The 21,215-nt window shown below is 42.4% G+C and overlaps 1 protein-coding gene across 1 annotated transcript; it reads right to left on the bottom strand.

Annotated features, from left to right (window-relative positions):
• Positions 1-563: 563 nt before the first annotated feature.
• Positions 564-20,577, bottom strand: THBS1 (thrombospondin 1). The gene is made up of 22 exons (XM_079954411.1): positions 20,258-20,577; positions 19,832-19,926; positions 17,458-18,032; positions 16,814-16,889; positions 16,414-16,610; positions 15,634-15,762; positions 15,002-15,095; positions 14,106-14,279; positions 13,500-13,676; positions 12,372-12,545; positions 11,899-12,026; positions 11,647-11,799; positions 10,575-10,793; positions 9,984-10,091; positions 9,346-9,505; positions 8,791-8,909; positions 6,480-6,714; positions 5,990-6,217; positions 5,220-5,491; positions 4,264-4,361; positions 3,995-4,134; positions 564-3,106 (listed from the first exon to the last, which is right to left on the bottom strand). The coding sequence occupies exons 2-22, from the start codon at positions 19,896-19,898 to the stop codon at positions 3,099-3,101; spliced, it is 3,531 nt and encodes a 1,176-aa protein (XP_079810537.1). The 5' UTR covers positions 19,899-19,926; positions 20,258-20,577; the 3' UTR covers positions 564-3,098.
• Between the last annotated feature and the right edge of the window lie 638 nt (positions 20,578-21,215).

The raw sequence follows: 21,215 nt of genomic DNA, 5'->3' as shown, positions 1-21,215 counted from the left end.
GAGGGGGGCGAGTTACAGGTGGCCAAGATTGAACATTGTGTTAATAATAATAATAATAAATTTTATTTATATCCCGCCCTCCCCAGCCGAAGCCGGGCTCAGGGCGGCTAACAACAATAAAACAGTACAAAAGTACAGCATAAACAACACTCTAAAATCATTCATTATAAAATTAATTAATTCAAGCCACTGGCAGCCATTGGGCCAGAGCTCCGCGAAGATTGCCGAGGGAGGGAGTCAGGCTGTGCCCTGGCCAAAGGCCTGGTGGAACAGCTCTGTCTTGCAGGCCCTGCGGAAAGATGTCAAGTCCCGCATGAAACTATGCAAAGGGTAGGGACTGCTATGAGTACAACTTTGTGGAGTCCCTTTGGTACTAGAAGGTAAAGGTATGCTTTCTTTATGACATTTTTCACTAACAGTTTATTGGAATGGAAGGTAAAAAAAAGACACAGCTTTCTTGCCAAGAGGATAGCTGATTGAAATGGAACAAAGGCAGGGAAAACTGAGTGGCAGGTTTTATAACATCAGCAGGAGGATGGAACACATGAAACTAACCCCAGAGGTTGTAAATATAGATTTTTGTATCTGTTTATTGTTTCTTGTATGTAAGAAACATTATTGTACAATTTACACAGCTTTTAAGTTGTAAAATGGTTAAACATGTGTACAAAATATGCTCATTTTTAGAAAAAAAAACATACTAAGAGCAACAACACTGGGGATGGGAAACAAACAATTCTTCAATTCAGTGTGCAAATGTTTTATAAAAATAGAAACACTAGCTCTACAGGTAGCATTTCATGATAAATTATTTAAATAGCATATCTACACAAACAGAAGATTAACTATTCCAACAATAATGAAAACAATAATTTATACAAATACAAGGAATGGTATGCAAGATGACAGGGGGTGAAACCATCGAACACAGTATCACAAATTGTTCTCAGCATTGCTTCAATGCTGTTTTCTTACTGGGAATATGTAATTCTGCAAAAAAAAAAAAAATACAATCTTGACTATATACAGCTTGCAATCTTTTGTTTCTCCTTAATACTACAGTAGCTTTAAATTTCGTTAGATATTTAAACTCTGCTTGATCCAAAGGTTTTTCTCTCTCTTCCTTTTCTCAGTCACACAACAATGAGGTAATATTTGTACATAAACTTTCACCTTTGACATTCTTTTTTTCTTAGTAAGAAGAGGCTCGTAGATAAAAGTTTTGCTGCCCCTTAATACCACGAGCAGTCTTTCTTAATTTTAAAAAATGCTCCTGAAATCCCACCTGTGAGGCACTTATGCTCCAGCAACCACACGCTGGTATCTGAGGTGTGCGATCTGCAAAATCAAACATTCTTATGCCATTTCTTCCTTTAGTCTGCCTCCTCCCTAGGACAGGGATTTTCTTCTTTGTCTGACACATGGACCGATAGAATGCACTAGCAACATACAAGTATTACAAAGGTGATAAAGGCAACAATCCATTGATAGCATCTCTCATGCAAATCCCTCTGAAATGAGAAGAGTACGGACTGACAGAGGATTATGGCCAGTGTTAATAGAAAGCTATTGCCTCTCCGACAGGAGAGATCTGGGCAATCAATATTTAAACATTTTTGTGGTTTGGCAATGCAGCAGTAGGGTAGCCCTACTAGGCTACTTTGCCAGTTGTCTTGTACAGAGGAAGAAAAAAAGAACACACTGATAACAAAACAAAAACCCAACCTCCCCCTCTCCCACTGCTTTTTTTATTTTTTATTTTGCTGTGCCCCACATTGCTTCTGGAAAACCTGCTCTTTACAGCTAAAATATCTTCACACACTACTGTCTAGATTCACTATACGTAGAACAATAAATAACCTGTATTTACAATCTTACAGTCATGGAGACATTGCAAAATTATGTGGATAGTCTTGACGCATTGTTTTACTGTTTTAATCTAGAGTCCTTTCTTATTCATGACAGACAGGATAGGTAAAAATAAATATTTTACATTTTCTTTATCTACAGTTCTACAAAAATCAATGTTTTAAAAACGTTGTTTTTTTAAAAAAAAGTCCATTGCATTTTGTAGAAAAGAATTTTGTATTTTAATTGTGTTTGTCATCTTTTGTGCCTTTGTAACCATAATATAAGAAAAAAACATAGTTCCTTGAAGGCTAATACAAGTGCTAAGTTGAGCTGAAAGTGCTCTTTGGCACTTCAGTGTTCTTGCTACATCTGCACTGCCTGTTGCTGGTATCAAACCTGTGCATGTTTGTTATCATGCATTGGCACATGTAAACTTGCTTTCCCCCTCTGTTCCTCTGCATCCCCTTTCTCACTAAACTGGTGTAATCCAATGTGCCAATATTGTTACCCCTCTTACCCCACAACTGAATTTTAACATTTGTTAATGCTGCCTGGGGCTAGCCAGCTAGTTTTCCGATGTAATCAAGCAAAGTAGTTCCTTATTAACTGAAAAAGATTTAGGCTGTAATCCTGTGCATTCTTATGTGGGAGTAACTCTCATTGGGACTTGCATAGGAGCAAACATGCAGAGGATCAGGCTATTAGTCAGATATGTAACAGTCCCTCCAATTAAGATGTAAACCCCAGGGAGAATAGTCCCCTTTCAGAGAGTGAGGCATTTGCCTCCAACTTCTGCTAGTCTCTTTCCTGTCCCTCTCATCTCCCACAAGCTGAAGTATATATTTCATTTTTAAGTAGTCCACAACACAGCATAAAGATAGTCTTATTACAAAAGTGCTACTCCGTTGGACCTCCAGTTAAAGAGAGGCAGTGACAATGCCCAGCTACACAAATGCCTTTCTTACAGAAGTGACTATTTGCTCCTGAGGCAAGGAATGTTCTTATTCACAAAATACATTTGTTTTCTTCTGTGCCAACAGAGGTCAGAAATGAAGTGTATGATGCTGTTTTCTCTCTCTCAAAAGCATTCTCTTGAGGCAGATCATGTATTTTGAGTCTATTTTGTAAAGGCAGAAGAAAGTGAAGAGCGATTTTAAAAAAATGGTCCCAGGGTTTGTAGAAACTAAACTTCTCAGAAGGTGCAATACAGCATTTCAAAATAATTTCTGTATCAACTGCCATTGTGATCACGGATCTGCAAGAAGAAAGGGAAAATAGTAATTTGTCACTGTTTACACTGATACATTAGTAATTAAGCAGCTACAATTAGCTATTCAATTGTCTGTCTTGCATTTTAAATACTAATTGCACGTTCCCCTTTCAAAATGTCAGATGTGTAGCTGAATTGCTCCAAGCTTTTTTATGAAGTGGCTACCCATGCAACACAGCTATCTAGCTCTGATAAAGTGACTTAATTTTTGCATATCACTAGAGGCTGTTGAAAGGGACACAGGTGGTGCTGTGGTCTAAACCACAGAGCCTAGGGCTTGACGATCAGAAGGTTGGCGGTTCGAATCCCCGCGACGGGGTGAGCTCCCGTTCCTCAGTCCCTGCTCCTGCCAACCAACCAAGTAGATAAATAGGTACTGCTCCAGCGGGAAGGTAAACGGCATTTCCGTGCACTGCTCTGGTTCACCAGAAGCGGCTTAGTCATGCTGGCCACATGACCCGGAAGCTGTATGTGGACAAACGCCGGCTCCCTCGGCCTATAGAGCGAGATAAGCGCGCAACCCCAGAGTCATCCGTGACTGGACCTAATGGTCAGGGGTACCTTTACCTAGAGCTATTGAATATAGATTCAAATTCAACAGTTCTATTTTCAATGGCAAACCTTGTGTGCCGTAAATATTTTTACATCACTCTTGATATTAAATACAATATTTCCCCTTTTCCAAGCGGATGTTTGCTATTAAATGTTGTTTACTGTGTATTTCCCTATGGGTAACAAGGGTTGTAGCCAAAGAGTTACAGATTTGTTTACTTTTTTATCAAAACCTTTTGAATGTGTAAAGCTAAAGTGATGGTGATATTTCACCAGTAATTTCAGGAAAACAAACTTAGCTTCAGAAATATGGATTCTTACCTTTGCACTCATATTTAAGATCTGAGAAGAACACCATTTCTTGAGAGAAGACAAATAATCCTAAACGACCACCAGCATAGGTTTTATCATAGATTGGTCCAGAATCAGCCATGATCTTCTTTCCTTCAAACATTACAACTCTGCAGTAAAGAGAAACAGTAATTAACCACAACCATGATATCGAATGCTTATTCTGCAACTATAAAATTAGCTATTGCCAAATTGTATTTGTCCTTCTAAAGTTGTTTTAGAAACTTTGCAAAGCTTACCTAATGTAGCCAGTCTTTGGTCTGTGACTCAGACGCCATCTGTAGGCGGTGAAATCTTTCCAGCCTATATGATGAGGGTCATGCCACAGAGTCCGCACCTGAAAAGCAAATACGTAGTTAAATTACACATGACATTATGCTGGTACAAGTCTTTGAAATCAACTATGCTTGGAATGTCATTTCAGACATGGATGGTGTAGTTGTACGTGTTGTGATTTCTGTTGTCTGGTCTTTGACCATAATAAAGATTGAATTGACATGGCAAAAGGGGATGAACAGCGTGCCCAATGGCCTTGGGCTTCCTGTTCTTTCTGTTTCTACCTATCATAAGCATTGATTGAATACAGAGCAGAAATATTTGCAGGCCTCCCACTCTGTGGGCAGGTTGTGCATTTTGTCCTCTGAGGGAGGTGCCTGAAGCTAAAGATGCAGGAAACACAAGCATTGCTCTTCCTGTTCCACCCACTTACCACATTTGAAATAGCCTTAAGTGAATGTATGATGCTGTTAATTGAATTGTTCGAAGAAAATGCCGTTGGTACTAAATGGAATTCTGAGAGCTTATTCATACAGTATATATTTGTGTCAAAATGAGCATTCTCTTGTGGACAAACATAGTGTGTGAATAAGCAGTGACAGATGTAAACACCAAGGACTGAATCCAATTAAGTCATATCACTGAAACAAATGGACATGACTAACTTAAGTTCATTGAATTTAGTGGGCCTGCTCAGAGAATGGCTTGGTTGGGTATAATCCTCCTCTACTGAATTGAATGCAGAAAGTTAGTTTACATTAATCCTGTTGCGCACAAGACTTTTGAAAGAGACTTGTGCGTTCTTATCTTATATTGTTGTTTAATATCATCCTTCAAATCTGATTTTTCTTTCTACAATAGTAATATCCAAGGATTGCAGAAAGGCAGGTTTTATTTATTAAGAGAAACAATCTCTTACCTGTCCAGGAGTATTTCCAGTGTGCCACAGTGCATTACGGAGGTGTTCTCCAGGACCTGTGGTGGAGTTCACTACTTTGATAGCAAGACCGGAATATCCCTGAGCTTTGGTTGGTGTTGGATCCCAGTAAGACTGGGTGATTTGCTTCCACATGACTACGTAAAAACGGCTGCTGGACTGATAACCAAACACAAAGCCAGCATAATCATCATCCCTTTCTGTATTAATGAAGAATGTGCCGCTGAAATCAACAGCATTAAATTCATCATAGCCTGAGTGAAAGGGAGAAAAAAAGGAGAGATTTTTAGTCTTTCTTAAACTGCAAGAATGGTCAGTTCCCCCTATGATTAATTAAGACCTCAGCCTCTTCCAAAGACTCACTGGTGTGAAGTACTGTATTTAGAGATTCTATCACAAGACTTCTTTGCTTTATTGTCCTTTGGCCACAGGTTTTCATGTGACTCTTTGGGATATGGAAACATTTGCTTTGAAGTCATAGTGGATGTAGCAGATAGGTAGGACTACAACCTATTGCCTTTGATGCTCTGCTGTCACAGAGGCAGGCAGGCAGGCAGGCTTAGGGCTACACCACTATGGAGGGATGGAGACCTTAGAATCTGAATGTAAGTGAACCACTTGCTAAATTATATTATGCAGGCAAGTATTGTGTGTACTTTCAGCTGAGCCTTTAAGTGAATAGTTATCATCCAGAGACAGATGACACTTTCTACAGTAAACACAGAAAGGAAAACCCCAAATCGCCTGCTCACCAACTGCAAGTCCAGGATCACAGTTGACAGTCTGAACCAGTTCTTTGCCTTGGTGACGAACAACCCAATTAGGATCGTTCTGAGATGTGCCCTTAGGATCCAGGGGAACCATCTGAAATCGGCGGAAATCTGTCTCACTGATGTCAACATTCTCGGGGCAGATGTCGTGAATGTCCAGCACCTTGTCTTGGTCAAAGTCATCTTTGCATGCATCTCCACGTCCATCACCTAGCCCAAGAGGAAGAAAGGAAATGGTGTAGGAGTAGGAGAGAAATAAAAAATATGTGAGAATTTAAAAAGGAAATGTGCATTTCAGATTGGCAGTAGGATGATATACTAAGATATCTAATGTAATTAATCCAAGAATTTAACTGTGCTACTGAAACCACCATTAAAAGGATGATTAAACACTACACTGTGTGTTTAATTTAATGCTAGACAATCCCTCCTAGTATAGTTAGAGAAGTTGACAGTGAATAATTTTTCTTACCATCAGAGTCGAGTTGGTCTGGGTTGGCAACCAGTCTGCAATTGTCTTTGTCATCAGGGATGCCATCATTATCGTCATCGTGATCACAGGCATCGCCTTTTCCATCCTTGTCATGGTCAGCTTGGTTTGCATTGGGCACATAGGGACAGTTATCAAGATTATTTTGATGGCCATCTTCGTCAATGTCCTGGTTGCTATCGCATTTGTCTCCTATGCGGTCAGAGTCAGAATCCGTCTGAAAGGAAAATGGACGAACATGTTCAAGTAAAGCATTTTAAAAAGGGTACCAACTAGAACTCTCTTAAAAAGATTCCTAATAATTTAGACTGTCTTGGCGCATCCAGTGGCTTCTTGCAAGTGAAGTTCCAATGGTCAGGACTCCAGCTGGCTATCATGCCAGTTGAGGGAACAGCTCAGCATAGGCAGTCCTTGCATGCATGGAGCTTTATTGAAGTGAACTAACAGGCTGGAGTTATCTTTGTATGGTGGTATGACAGCTATTGCACACTTGTAATTTGCTAATGTTAATGTCCACAGACAAAAAAAAGAAAGAAAACTACCTGTCCCAACTTGTTTTGGGTTATCTTCAGACATCTTATTGCTTAAATGTCCTCCTCAAAGCACCAGGGCCTGAGAGAATGGTATGGTTTCTGCCTTTACTTGGCAGGAATTTCCATGTAATTTCCATGCCAGAATGTGTTAATCTCTTGTTTGTTTACTTTTTCAGATGAGATAAAAGCGCCACTTTCTGCTTTATTGTGCACTTTTTACCTTCTGGGCACAAATGCTGTATAACTGGATGAATATTTTCTATTTACCTCACTGCTATGGCTGTGTTAAGGCTACTGTTGTACAGTAATGACCCACTGTTAAGGTAATACCCACCATAATGTTTTTTGCCACATACTGATTAAATGCTAGAACATTCTTTTAGAAGTGTCATGATATAAAAGTACATACAAACTGCAAATAGTACATCAGGCTGCTTACTTTCTGAAATATGGCCCTAAGACCTCTAGATGCAGACTACAATATTAATCAGATTGCCCTAAGTTATCCAGCTTCGTGTTACTGCAGGTTTGGCTGATGGTCCACTGAGAAATATAATCACCCAAAAATCAACTGATCACATTAACTGCTAGCTGAAGAGGGGCATTTTCTGCAACTTAAAATGAGTCACTTGAGACACTCAGCACTTCAGGAATACTTGCAGTCCATTGTCACTGTGGTCTGCTATACACTACTTTGGAGAGAACCCTTTCATTAAAAAAAATAGTCTAGCAGAAGTACAGGGACATTAAAAACAGATTCTTTTATTGTAAGCATCCTTTTAGCCAACACTGCCCACAGGGTAACATGAAAAACAGATCTAGATTCCTCCAATTTTGCCGAGACCACTCAAGCATCCAAGGTATGCCCCTGAAGCTATTAATCCTACTGCCTTGTACATGACATGACTGCACAAGCTTCACCCATTGCTGCATTAGATATAGCAAATTAAATGGGATGGGTTGGGCTTCCCTCTTATTTCCAAGCCTTTAAACAGGCAAAGTTTAATTAGGTTATATATATTTATGGTGGGATATGCCTTTCAGCTTTTCTAATAGTGGAGAAAACAACTTTGTGATGTTAGTATTCTATATAGCTTTAACTTTTGTCCTTAGCAAAGCATTTTGTGTGTGTTTGTTTATGTGAATCTAAATTCACTGCCCTCTTGGCTTCAGGACATCTTGTGTCATGGATATACATTCCTTGCAAACACACCCTTCATTGTTCAGCACATGTTTTGCTTTAATGCTAAATATCTGAAACATGAGAGTGCCATGCTGTAGCGCTGTGCAGGTTCCTTTCTCTTAACCAGCCTGTATTTAATAAAATAGCACTGTGATGATACCGGAGATCTTTTTCCCCATTTGGTAGTTATGCTACTAGCTGATGTGGCTCCAGTACAGAATGTATGCTTTCTACAGTGATTCCAAACCATAATGGGTGGTATTCTACTCAGAGTAGAACCTCTGAAATTAATGAACTTAAGCTACTCATGGTTATCCATGTGGTTTTTCTATTAGTAGAATATACTGCATCTAACATGACATACAGAAATGATTTATGCACTTGGATGCCTCATGCATTTTTTAAAAAAAGAAATAAAGGTTTTCCACACATGTCCCAGTTATAAACAACTGTGTACTCCTCATTAGGCTGCCAACTGACATATATTGCAGGGGTGTGTGTGATAAATAGCAGATATCAAAGAGTTAATAAAAACTGAATGTCCATGTACATTTATAGGCCAAATAATTAAGCTGACCTGGTCTGGATTGTGTTCCATAGGACAGTTGTCACACTGATCTCCAACACCATCCAAATCTGTATCCTTCTGGTCCACATTGTATACATACTGGCAGTTGTCTCTTTCATTAAGAATGCCTAAAAATACAAATAGTTTAGATATTTTAGTGACCTTGGTAACATGTCTAAATAGTACACACATATAGTGGGACCAAATGAAGCTAGTAACTAAAAGGAAATGACTAAAGGAAACCAAGTTAAAGGTAGATCTGTCTAGTATCATATATTAACACTGTTAGAACTAACACAATAGTTAGCAATCATGTGGCAGCCTGTTTGTTCATGGAAGAGCTACAATTCAAGCACGACTGGTGCTGAAACATGCTGATAATACAGGGTTGGATCCAGACTTGTATAGAGCAACTTTCTACAGCTCTCAATGTACAACATATTTGGTCCATACAGTGAGCAAGATTTCACATCAGCAGTTGAATTTGGGCAACTTGTTGATTACTAAGAAAGTGTGTGGTGATGGGGGGGGGGGGTAGAAAAAGAAGAAACAACAAAACCGTACCATCTCCATCAATATCCACAGCACACGCGTCTCCTTCTCCATTGTTATCAGTGTCTATCTGATCTGGGTTGTGATTGTATGGGCAATTATCACAGCGATCACCAACGTCATCCCTATCATAGTCATATTGTTGTGGGTTGTAGATGAATGGGCAGTTGTCCTGTAGAAGAAAATAAAGAAGCCATGTTAAAAAACATAAACATACAAGCATGCATGCACTTTTAGATTTATAAGAAATTTGTTGACTATATTTATTTGAATAAAGGCAGTAAGCAAAGGCATTGATAGGACGACATCCATATGGACAGTGTGACAGAGGGAACTGAAAGAGAAGCTAAGGCCAGTCCCCTGTGCTCTGGAATATTCCTGTCTACTTGCTGAAGCAGAATGATGCTATAATCTGAAGTACCAAGTAAATCTCAGGCCTTTTAAAGCATGGGATCCCTACAGCCGTTGAAAATACAAAACTCTGATAATACTTTACTGTGCTTCTCTTTAAATACATTCCAAAATATCAGTGCCTGCAATTTCCTACAGTGACTGCCAAGCTGAAGTTCTGCAAATAGCCCCCAGGTATGGGGCAAAAATGAATATTATCTAAACCACAGACAGAACAGGACTGTTTCCGCGAGACTTACTCTGTCATCTACAATGTTGTCATTGTCATCATCATTATCACAAGCATCACCAATTCCATCCTTATCATAGTCTTCTTGCCCAGAATTGGGAAGGTTGGGACAGTTATCCTGCAGAAAAAGAAACAATTATTTACTATCCACCTTTAAATGCAACATATCCAGGTGCTCAGATTGTAAGATTATATTTCCTAGATTTTGTTTTTGATGGTGTCAGTCCATAGTACCATTCAAATATACTCAACAGTATGTACTCTAATTTATCATGAAAACTAAAGATGAAACAGAAATTTTCCCAAGACATTTCAGATTGTCCAAATTAGGCAACTCTAAAAGCTATGTATGAACCATAATCCGACACAGGCGTTATTTCAACAAATTTATGCATAAGCATTTGACTCAAGTACACTAACTGACAGTTTTTTTATTTCTTTTAAGGTGTGGATATTATTGTTCAAATGTTCGTGGTGCGTACATTCATTCAGGGCTCTAAAGTGTGTGTGTGTGTGTGTGTGTGTGTGTGTGTGAGAGAGAGAGAGAGAGAGAGAGTGAGAGAGAGAGAGAGAGAATATGAATATGTAGAAATTGGCTTACTTTACTGCAGTGGTAGGTAGCATTGGCAACGCAGGGCAGGTTTGTATTTGGCCACCCATCTAAGTCTGTGTCTTCTCCACAGATAATGCCATTACCAGCATAGCCTGGCTTACATTCACAGCGATACATAGGGTCACTGAAGTGGCCAAGGTAAGTGCACTTGGCATTCTTATTGCAGTCATGAGTTCCATCCTTACATGGGTCACGTGGTTTACAGACCTAAGAGACCAAATGGACACAAGAAAATTAAGATTACATGCAAGAAATGTGTCTATCATTTTGTTATTTTGAGATAGCAACACATGGAAGCCTTTTAAAAAAAGAGAATACTTCTCCATGGATACAGTAGCCAATTATGGCTTTTGTTTTAAAAGAACAAGGCATCCTATGTGCATTTCTATATGTTAGTTACTAGCTTAGGCTTGGATGTGTTCACATACAGAGAATGTTTATTTATTTCAAATCCATCCATCTACAGGGCCCCAGACCACACCCCACACCATTCCCAAGGTCCATCACCCCCATGAGCAATTTTGCAAGCGTTATGGAGGACTGCTAGGATCCAAGCCTTTAATTATAGCAATATCTGAAGATGGAAGTGTGGAAGAATATGCTTAAAGCTACCATGTCTTGATGCTATTGCTTTCAAGATTTTAGAAGCATTCATTCTAAACTAATTTAATTGGAACACATAGTATAGATACGTTGTCCTTGGAGCCAGTCTATGTTATGCATAAAAACTGGCATGAACTAGGCTGTACAGGCCAGGCCCCATTTCCTTCATTGTTGTGGCTGCTAGGAAAGTACAGCTATGATCATGGTAATGATGTTTTTTCTCTGATTCACGTTATCCATGCAGATCTGTGAGCAAAATCACGTGGCGGAATGCAATAGTGTGAATTCACCCTAGAACTCTTTTCAGATGTTAAATATACTCTCCTTTCAGAGCAACTTGAATTTCTAGAATAATGTATCGAACTTTTTCTTTTCCCCCTCCTGGGCATGTCTCATAAATGCAAAAGGAGAGGGGCGAGGTTTTAGGAGCAGGGACCTTTTCATATTTTGGCAGTACCTGCTTGTTTGCTATTGCATTCTCCACACCTCGACCAAAGGGCTGTGGTCCAGAAAAGCGTGGTGGGCAAGGTAGGCAATGGTATCCAGGCTCAGTATTCTCACACCTGTGGACTCCACCAAGGACAAAGCAGGCATCTGGGACCTCTTGACACTGGAGTATGAAAGAAGGTGACAGAGGGAAAATTAGCTGTAGGTTTACTTACAATTCAGTCCTACATTTTATATAAATAAGCAATTCCAGTCGTCTTACCTCATCAATATCTTTGCATTTAATTCCATTTCCACGATAGCCAGCAGGACAGGCACCACATTTCCAGGAACCATCAGGAAAACTAGTACATGTAGTTCCGGCAAAGCAAGGGTTAGACAGGCACCCATCTGAGAGAAGATAAAGGTGGCATTCCAGAGTGTTATTAGCCTCGTGCAGGGCAGTGGGGGCGAGCAAGGTAGATAAATTTAACAAATACTCTTCTGTGTTTTTAAAAATCAGCTCAGTTTTAATTTGACTTTCTTTGCACTGCTTGTTCTTACCATTTTCTACTCTAAATTACACAAGTAAGAAATAAGAACAGCTTTGTCCAGCATACAGCCAAGATGTGGCTGTATCTCTCTCTCTATATTTTTTCCAATGGGAAAACTTAGACAAATAGTTCCATCCTTCTGAAGATGACAGAGCAGAGCTACCAAACACCATTTTATACTTAAAAATAGGTCATTACTCACCAATTGGGCAATCCTGCTTGTTGCAGATCTGGGTGTCCTTAGCATCACCAACACAATCCTTCCCTCCATACTGGGGAGCAGGATTGTTGCAGAGACGACCGCGCTGCTGAAGGCCTCCTCCGCAGGTGACTGGACAGGTGTCCCATGGTGACCATGGTCCCCAGTTCCCATTTACTAAAGAAAAATTGATTTTAAAAAAACAACTATTAGCATCCAGGGAACAGAGCACAACTGCCCTTGGTACCTTCATATGCCTAATCACAAACAAATCTAGATGTTGAAAATAGATGTTGAAAAATTCAGGCTATGATGTTCCTTTAAAAAAGGGTGGGGTGGGGAAGTGCCATCTCAGCAGATTCCACATAAGAAATGCCCTGCTGGATCAAGCAATGTAGTTAAGAATCCTGGTCTCACAGTGGCCAGCCAATTGCTGTAGAGGGGTCATGAGTCAGATCTAACTACAACAGCACTTTCCACACTTGTGATTCCCAGCAACTAGTATTAAGGGGCATACTGCCTGCAACAGTGGAAGCAGAACCCAAGCATCATGGCTAATAGTCATTGAAAGCCTTATACTCTGTGAATTAGTCTAAACTCTTCCAAAGCCATCCAGGTTGGTGGGTACCACTTATCTTATGGGATCCAATGCCATACCTTAAAAAGGTAAAGGTACCCCTGCCCATCAGGGCCAGTCGTGACCGACTCTAGGGTTGCGCACTCATCTCGCTCAAGAGGCCAGGAGCCGGCGCTGTCCAAAGACACTTCCGGGTCACGTGGCCAGCGTGACTAAGCTGCATCTGGTGAGCCAGCACCAGCACCGCACACGGAAACGCCGTTTACCTTCCCGCTAGAAAGCGGTCCCTATTTATCTACTTGCACTTTGGGGTGCTTTCGAACTGCTAGGTAGGCAGGAGCTGGGACCGAATGACGGGAGCTCACCCCACCGCGGGGATTCGAACCGCCGACCTTTCAATCGGCAGGTCCTAGGCTCTGTGGTTTAACCCACAGCGCCACCTGCGTCCCCTTAGCTATAGCTTAGCTATACACTATTTAGCTATATAACATTCAATGGAGTATTGGAAACATTAATTATTGCACAGAACACTCATCTTTTAAGACTAAACTTACTTGGGCAAGGATCTTTCTGGCATGGTTTGTTTTCTCTTGCCTCTCCCTCACACTCTCTGCCATTCATCTGAGGTAGTGGAGAGTTGCACAGCCGGATTCTAGTGATCACTCCAGTTCCACAAGTAACAGAGCAGGAAGACCAAGGGGACCAGTGGCTCCAGGCACCATCCTGTTTGACTATAAACAGACACAGCTGTTACCAACTATGAGGATTAAAGCTCTTTTAAGTGATTTGTAGCTGTCTTCTGGCACTAGCGGCAATACAGAATTGCTGAAATTCAATTCAAGTAAGAAACCAACATTTTGCAATAATAGAAAGATGGCAATGTTACACACTTGGTACTGAGAGTCATTACACTTGATGCTGTGCATGTCAAGATAAGCAATAATTTACACAGTAATTGAACAATGATTTACACAGTAATTAATTACAGTAGTCAACTATCTTATCAGCTCCTTTTGTCAGCAATGAAAGCTTTAGATTGGCAATTTGCAAGCAACTTAATAGTGCTAGCATGAAGTATTAATCAGAATTTCTCAACATATTGCAAGCTCAGGACAAGAACAGGTTGAATTGTTTTCAAAGTAAAGAAATGAAATGCTTACATCTCTTATCACATTCCTGCATATTGCAAATTCGTGTTTGTACAGAAGAGCCTTCACAGCGATGGTTGATTCTATCACAAGAGCGACCTCTCTGTTGAATGCCATTGCCACAGGTCACAGAGCAGGTAGTCCATTCAGACCAAGGAGACCAAATGTCATCTGCATAGTCACTGGCTGTAAAAAGAAGCAATTCCCTATTTAAATCCTATGCAACAAATTTTCTATCACGTGTTTGATTTATTATATTTCTATGCCGCTTTTCATTCAAATGAATTCCAAAGCAGCTTACAAACAATAAAAAACAATAACATGATAGAACATAATAGACCACAAATACAGCATACATCATAAATAATAATTAACAGAGCATCAGTAAAACAATTACAATCTATAAAGCGTTAACAAAGCAACAACTAAAAAATAAAATAAACATCAAATTTGAAGCAAAAGTCATATTATATGATTATAAATGCTGGGTTGATTTGTTATTCTATAAAACAATATTAACAACATTAATAAAATTGTAACCAAAAGATAAACTAAGTATTGTTAAGTTCAGACACACACTCTACACACCCCCATGACTCAAAAATTTTCACTCCATTTATCTCATTAAAACACACTGTTCTGCACTGGAATTTTTTTTTAATCAAATAGCTTCAAGCCTACCTCTATTTCTTGTTCATTAAACTTCATGAAAACAATGGCCTAGACTGCACACAACCCAAAGTAATGACATATTAAACTATGGTTTATTAAACCATGGTGTAGTGTTATGTGCAAACCCTGCCAAGCAACTTAACTATGGTATATTTGCTGCCATAGCAGTATATTTTACAACACAGCTTCTAGTGGAACCAAGTAGGTGAAAATGTTAAGGAGCCTAAACTACTTACGCCAGCATCGTGGGCAGCATTCTCCATCAGGTACGGTGGCATTGGAACAAGGCATGAGAGGGCAAGATACTTTATGGCACATAACAACAGAGTTCTAAATAAGGAAAGGCAATATTGACAAACATGTATGAAAATTTACTCTTTCACCTCAGAATTGCTTAATGCTAGAATTACATCAGAGATGTTTCTCAAAGATATTTTGGACCAATCTAGATATTAATTCTAATTCTGTGAAACAGTCTCACACCCCCCACCTTCCCACCCTGTTCTTTAAAGTAATTTTAGTCTAACAAAATCTTAAGATCGTATCAGGTGCCAGCAATATATAAAGAACCGCAGTTCAATTCACATTAAAAAAATAATCCCTATGAGAGAGAAAAAAAATTAAACAGCCCCTCCTCTTGCCAGAGAATCAGCACCTTTTCAGCCTGAGGTTCTTTTAACTCAGAATTCAATGGACTAATGTTCCCAGGTATGTTCAGGTGTTTACCTGGACACATGAATGCTCAAAGGGTGTGCAGATGCAGCCTTCAGAGTGTCCTTGCACATATCAGCCACCCAAAAACGCACTCCAGCCTTCCCCATGGCAAATCAAATACTCACAAATTATACTAACAGTAAGGAGTCTTTACCTGGCAAGTACATGTAGTACAACTATCTGTTGTCCACTCAGCTGTGTTTTGGTACATAACATCATTATGGATGCATACTCCAGGACTGGTCCTATACCGAGTAGCACCCACTTCCTGAAAAATACCATCCTGAAAAAGAAAGTTTTAAAGTGGATTTAGATCAATCTGAATCTCACACTTAAAGAGTAAAGAAATTACTTCAACAAATTATACTCAGCCCCATTAATTTTAAGGAATCCTGCTTCCAAATAAGGGCACTTAGGTGGAAACCATAAGCACTTGCACTTGAATAGTGTGTGGCTTGCTTCAAAGAAACATGGGACAAGATCATGCTGCATGGATCAGTTCATACATGCAAGTTAGCCATTTATTTTCTCAGTTGGGTCCCATGTGTGGGACCATAAGGGAGGTTTTCAAGGTAAAATAGGCTACTCATGAATGCTGCCTGCAGCTGCCATTTCTGTGACTTTGGTCACTGTAGAAACAGTCACCTCCATGCTAGAATGGCTGCTGATTGTTGTCGGTAGTATCTACTTATGTCAGTCCACACTTAAGTTAGTCAATCTGTGACATACAAACAGCTTGGCGGTGAAGTTCCCTGCCTGGTCCCCTGAGGGAGATTCTTAATCACCACAGGGGAGTGTCTGTTTACAAGCCTGCCTTCTATTACACGCAATTGTTTGTTTGCAGAATATAAGCAGCTGGTGGCTTGTATGTGTGAAGGAGCCCTTAGAAACCCATTGTCCCTGTTTCATTATTGTGTATTTAACAGCCACTTACCATTTTGCTGACTGAATCTTTAAGTGTTGTAACCAGGGCACGCAGACTTTGCAGTTCTATAAACACATTGTTTAGTTCATCACAGGAGAATCCACAGATTGCCTGGATGTCTTTTGTTTTATGGCCAATGTAGTTAGTACGGATGGCTGGACGGGAGCCATTCATGGGATTGTCCAATATAATAACTCTTCTGGTGGCTAAAACAAAAGGGAAAGGGGCATACATATTATAGAGAAATATAATCTCACAGAATCAGAGGGTAGACTAAAAAATACATAGCACTTAGTTTACAATGCTTTGCAGTTTACTGTGTGATGAAACTTCTCTCACTGTTCTTTCACATACATCAAATACATAACTTTAATAAGGCAGCAAATTTGGAGACATATTGAAGACTTACAGCTTTCACAGCCTTTGTTTCTCAGGATGGCTTCCACTGTGGTTCCAAACACAAACCGCACGTTCTGCAGCATTCCCTTAAAAACAATGCATTTATTGTCAGCTTTTGATGAAAAATGGAAGGGTAGCATTGCCAAAAAAATGCATTTTCAAAATATTCTATTTACAATTGATACAAATTTCCCAATTTAAGTGGAGTAATTATTGAATAAAGACTTGTTCTGTGTGCTAAAATGAGGAGATTTTTGCACATGAAGCTAAAAGAAGCTGGGTTTGTAATGCAAATGTAAAAAAAACCACCCATATGGTCAGAATGGTAGCTAACTATAAAATTCCTCTCCTTCACATTGTCTTCTTCATGGACAGGGATCAGTTGTTAATGTAAATATGAGACTTGCAGGTGATTTAAACCTCACATCTGAAAAGAACGTTAGATATTTTTGCATCTGGGGCAGAAAGTAAAAAACACCTCTCTTTTTCTCTAACCCCAAGGGCAGATGCTTCTTTTTTAATGACAGATAAAAACCAGGGGAAGGAAATATCACCATCTTTGGAACCTGTTGCTTCACTTTTGCTTCCTAGCAGAATAAAGTCTGATCCCTGAGATAAACTCACAAACCTGCTACCACAATAAAGGCATCTTACCTGGAAGTTGTCATTGACTCCCCCTTTGGCAATGCGGAGCCTGGCACTGCTGGCCAGGTCCCTGGTGAGGATGTTCTGAATAGGGATTTCCAGCTCCACATTCATCAGCTTCTCACACCCCACATAGAGCTGAGCCTGATCTTCCTGGACTAGGAGGGTGATGTTGTTCCACTGTGCGTTGGGCAACTCAACTTCCTCCACCGACACCAGACTCTGGTTGCCCTCCTTGGGGAAGACACTCAGGTCCAAAGTTTTAGCCTTGCCATTCAACACCAACTTGAAGACATAGCCAGAGCTGTCTTTGCGCTCCACAGCCAGCAGCGTGCCAGGGATCTTCTTCATTGGCCGAAGGTTTGCTAACAGGATGAAGCCCTTCTCAGCTTGGATGGCATCAAGAATGTCTTGGAATTTGTAGTCGGGAACAGCAGGGATACGGTTGGCATCATCAATGCGGTAGGCAGGGCTGGATGTCTCGGGTCCCTTGACTGGATGCACCCCTAGTGCCTTGCGAGCTCCCTTGCGACTAAAACCAATCAACTCAAAGAGATCGAAAACACTGTCATCATCACCATTTTCTGGCAGGAGAAAGAGAAAGAAACAGAAAACACTGATTATCGGCTTCTGTCAAAAGGTTGAGAGAGAAAGCAGAAATGTGGACTGAATACCACAGGCCGGGAACAGGATTGTATGGAGGTGAGTCAAAGGAACTTATCATGGCCAGAGAAAATATTCAGCTCCCAGGAAACAAATAGTTGTGATCTGCTTCTCAGTATCTATACCATCACCAGTCTCAGAACAACTCCCTGCCACAGTCCAGGCTCTGCAGGAGGTCAGCAGTGATGGAGGAGAGGCTGTAGTGGTTCCAACCAGTTTCTCACACACTTTTGCCTCACTGGCTGAACTTCAGGGTCTAAGGGAGCAAAGAGCTCTTTCAATCCATGACCAGCTACGCTGGAAAACCAGGAGTTTCCTGGTGAGGTAGGTTCCAGGAATTCTCCTCGCCTTCCTTGCTCTCTCAAGGGGCTCTGGCTGAGGCAAACTGGAAAGAGATATACAATGGGAGCCTGTCGAGAGCAGAGGGCAAATGCCAGGAGACTGTGTGAGGGGAGGAACTGAAGAAGGAATGAGCTCTGGGCTATATCGGGAGGTGGGAAGGCAGTTGTGCAGGCTTCCAGGTAAAGAGAGGCAGCTGAGTTGGACTGACTCACAGAAGCTACAAAGCAGCTTGGGGAAAGGGGTCGGGCATGCCCTCAGGCAAGGCATTTGAACAGTGCAGGGCTCAGCTCAGAACCCGGGCTCAGTGCCAGGACTAAGCCTTGGAAGAGGTGAAGTAATAACCATTAAAAAGTCCTGCGTGCTTTGCCTTAACACACACATGGATGGGGAGAGAAGACGTCCAGGGAGCCGAAGGTGCCTCTCTTCTTTGAAATCAATTCACCCCGCTCTCTGCACGTCTGCGGCTTCCTCCCCCTGCCCTCCCCTCGCGGCCCCGCTCGTGTGTCTGGTCCGGAGCGTCCCACAAGGGCTTGTGCGAGCCACCTACAGGAAAGCGAGCGCTGAGGGAAAGCGCCTCCCTCCCTCCCTCCCTCCCTCCCTCCGGGCGCCAAACCGCCTCACTCTGCTCGACGCACAGGAGCGAGCCCGCCAAGCTGCGAGCCCTCAGAGGAGAAGCGGCCCGGGGGGAGGGAGCAGAGGGCACCCAAGCGCTCTCCGGAGCCACGTCCGCCGCGCTATTGGCCGGCCTCACGAGACTCCGCGCCCAGCAGCCACAAGTGGCGGGAGGGGGAAACAAAACTCCTCCTTTCGGGCGCCCGAGGGGGGAAAGGTGAGGGGCTTGCGCAAGGCTCCATCGGAGTTTCTTCCGAAGTTTAGTCACGTCAGTCAACACAGCCTAAGGACCTAGGAAGCTGCCTTAAACCGAGTCAAGAGTCCAGCGTTGTCTACACTGACTGGCAGGGGCTCTACGCTCCAGAGTTTCAGGCACCCCTGTCAGCAACCAAACCCGGGACCTGCTGCGTGCAGGGCATAGGCTCTACCAAGGACATTGCCTACTACCCGGAGAAGAGCTCTGTGAAATCCCAAAGCTTGCTATCCTCGCAACACAACTGCTCCAGTGCGGTAACCGCCCCAGACGCCGCGAATCCACCCAATAGGACGCAAGGGATCGCTGCCCACAGTCACCAATCCGAAGTCCCGCTCGCCTTAGAGAAGTAGCCGGGCTACTCTTCGAAAACCAACGCTACTATAACGGTCCCAGCCTGACCTTTAAATATTATTATTAACAAGGCACGAGTGACCTCTCCCCGCCAAATCTAGGCTGAAGTGGCTGCCATTTCCCCGCCCTCCCTCTCCGCGCCCCCGAAATTCGGATTACCTGGGATTCGGTTCGTTGCGCAGACCCCCAGCATCAGGAGGAGAAAGAGGCCGCCCGGTAACTCCATGGTACGGATCTGGACCCAAAGGAGCGACCTTGGAACAAGAAAGGGAAACCGCAGCCTGGTCACTCCAAAGGTCTCGGGCCAAACACCCGCGTTAGCTTCGCGGCAGACAGAAAGGAATCGGGCTGGGAGGAAAGGTGTGCAAAAGATGGGAGGGGGATGGAGACGACATACAAAGACGGGAGAGAAACCAAAAATACGGGGGGGGGGGGGTAGACGAAGGGAGGATGAAAAGTGAAGGAAAAGAGAGCGGGAAAGATGCATGCTTCAAAACAAGATCATCCGTAGTATAATATTCGCCTTTGCGCATTCGAAATATTACTGCAAACTTGCAAGAGGAAAGCTGGCTCTTCAGCACTTACCTTTTTAGAAGTAAGGAATCCGAAGAAGTAACCAGCCCTAAGAGTAAATATCTCTTGTAGTAACCCAGCCGAGAGAGATAAATATCCTTGCGAAGCTCTCGGACTTTCCGATATGGCCCTTAGTTGGGTTTCGTTAGCGCCTCTGGCTGTGTGGAGCCCAAGCGAGCAATGCCCCTCAGCCCAGGTCTCTCTCCCCCCGACCCTGGAGCAGTCCGAGAGAGAACGAGGGATCCTTGGATTGTAACGGGTGATCAGTTGCCTGCAGCGCTCGTAGGTTCCCCTTGGCTCTCACTCCTGGCAGCTTGCACTGGAGCTGCTGCAGGAGCTTCGCTCGCCTTTAAGGGGTCGCTCGCATTCCTGAGAATCCCAAGAGCCAATCAGCAGCCGCCGGGCAGGAAGCGGGCTGGTGTTTATCCAGTTACCTCACAACAAGTCACACACACACACACACACACACTCACTCTCCCCCCTCGCAAAAATGCAAAAGGAAGTGGGGGAGATACGCGCGAGGAAGGTGGGTGGGTGGGAAAGATCTTGCCCGGATCAATGGGGCGTTTTGTCCCTGCCATCAATGGGATGCTGACTGCCTCAGAGCGGGGATTCCCACTGTAACCTTCATGCAAGATACGGAGCGCAGGCACAGTTAGAGACCTGCTAATCCTCGCTGCGGGCTGTTGGGCATCTCTCTCTCTTTCTTGTGTGGGCAACGAAAGGGAGGTGAGCAAGAAGGGCAGATCGGGTCCTTCTTTTGGGGTGGGGGATTGGGTCCAGGGGTAGTATCTAAGGAAGCACCAGAGGCCACCTCTGCTCATTCCCTCCCTTCTCTCTGGACGGCAGAACAGGGAGAATTTGGCACCCGCTTGGTCCAATCTCCCCACCCCGCCGGTGCCCAGTGGGAGGCTTCAGGCATGCCAGTTAGCAGAGGCAGTTGCTCAGACAAGTTAGCTGCGGCCTCATC

This window comes from Podarcis cretensis, assembly GCF_951804945.1.
Source record: "Podarcis cretensis genome assembly, chromosome: 1".
Taxonomy (NCBI): Eukaryota; Metazoa; Chordata; class Lepidosauria; order Squamata; family Lacertidae; genus Podarcis; species Podarcis cretensis.
This window is presented reverse-complemented; position numbering and strand designations above follow the sequence as displayed.

Bases quoted from the DNA above. Each gene is read 5' to 3' on its own strand.
- THBS1 (XM_079954411.1), bottom strand. From the start codon at position 19,898: ATGGAGTTACCGGGCGGCCTCTTTCTCCTCCTGATGCTGGGGGTCTGC. The intron at 16,611-16,813 runs GTAAGTCTTCAA...CTTTTGTTTTAG, and splicing joins AAACAAAGGCTGTGAAAGCT to CCACCAGAAGAGTTATTATA. The intron at 10,794-11,646 runs GTACTGCCAAAA...TTGGTCTCTTAG, and splicing joins ATGCAATAGCAAACAAGCAG to GTCTGTAAACCACGTGACCC.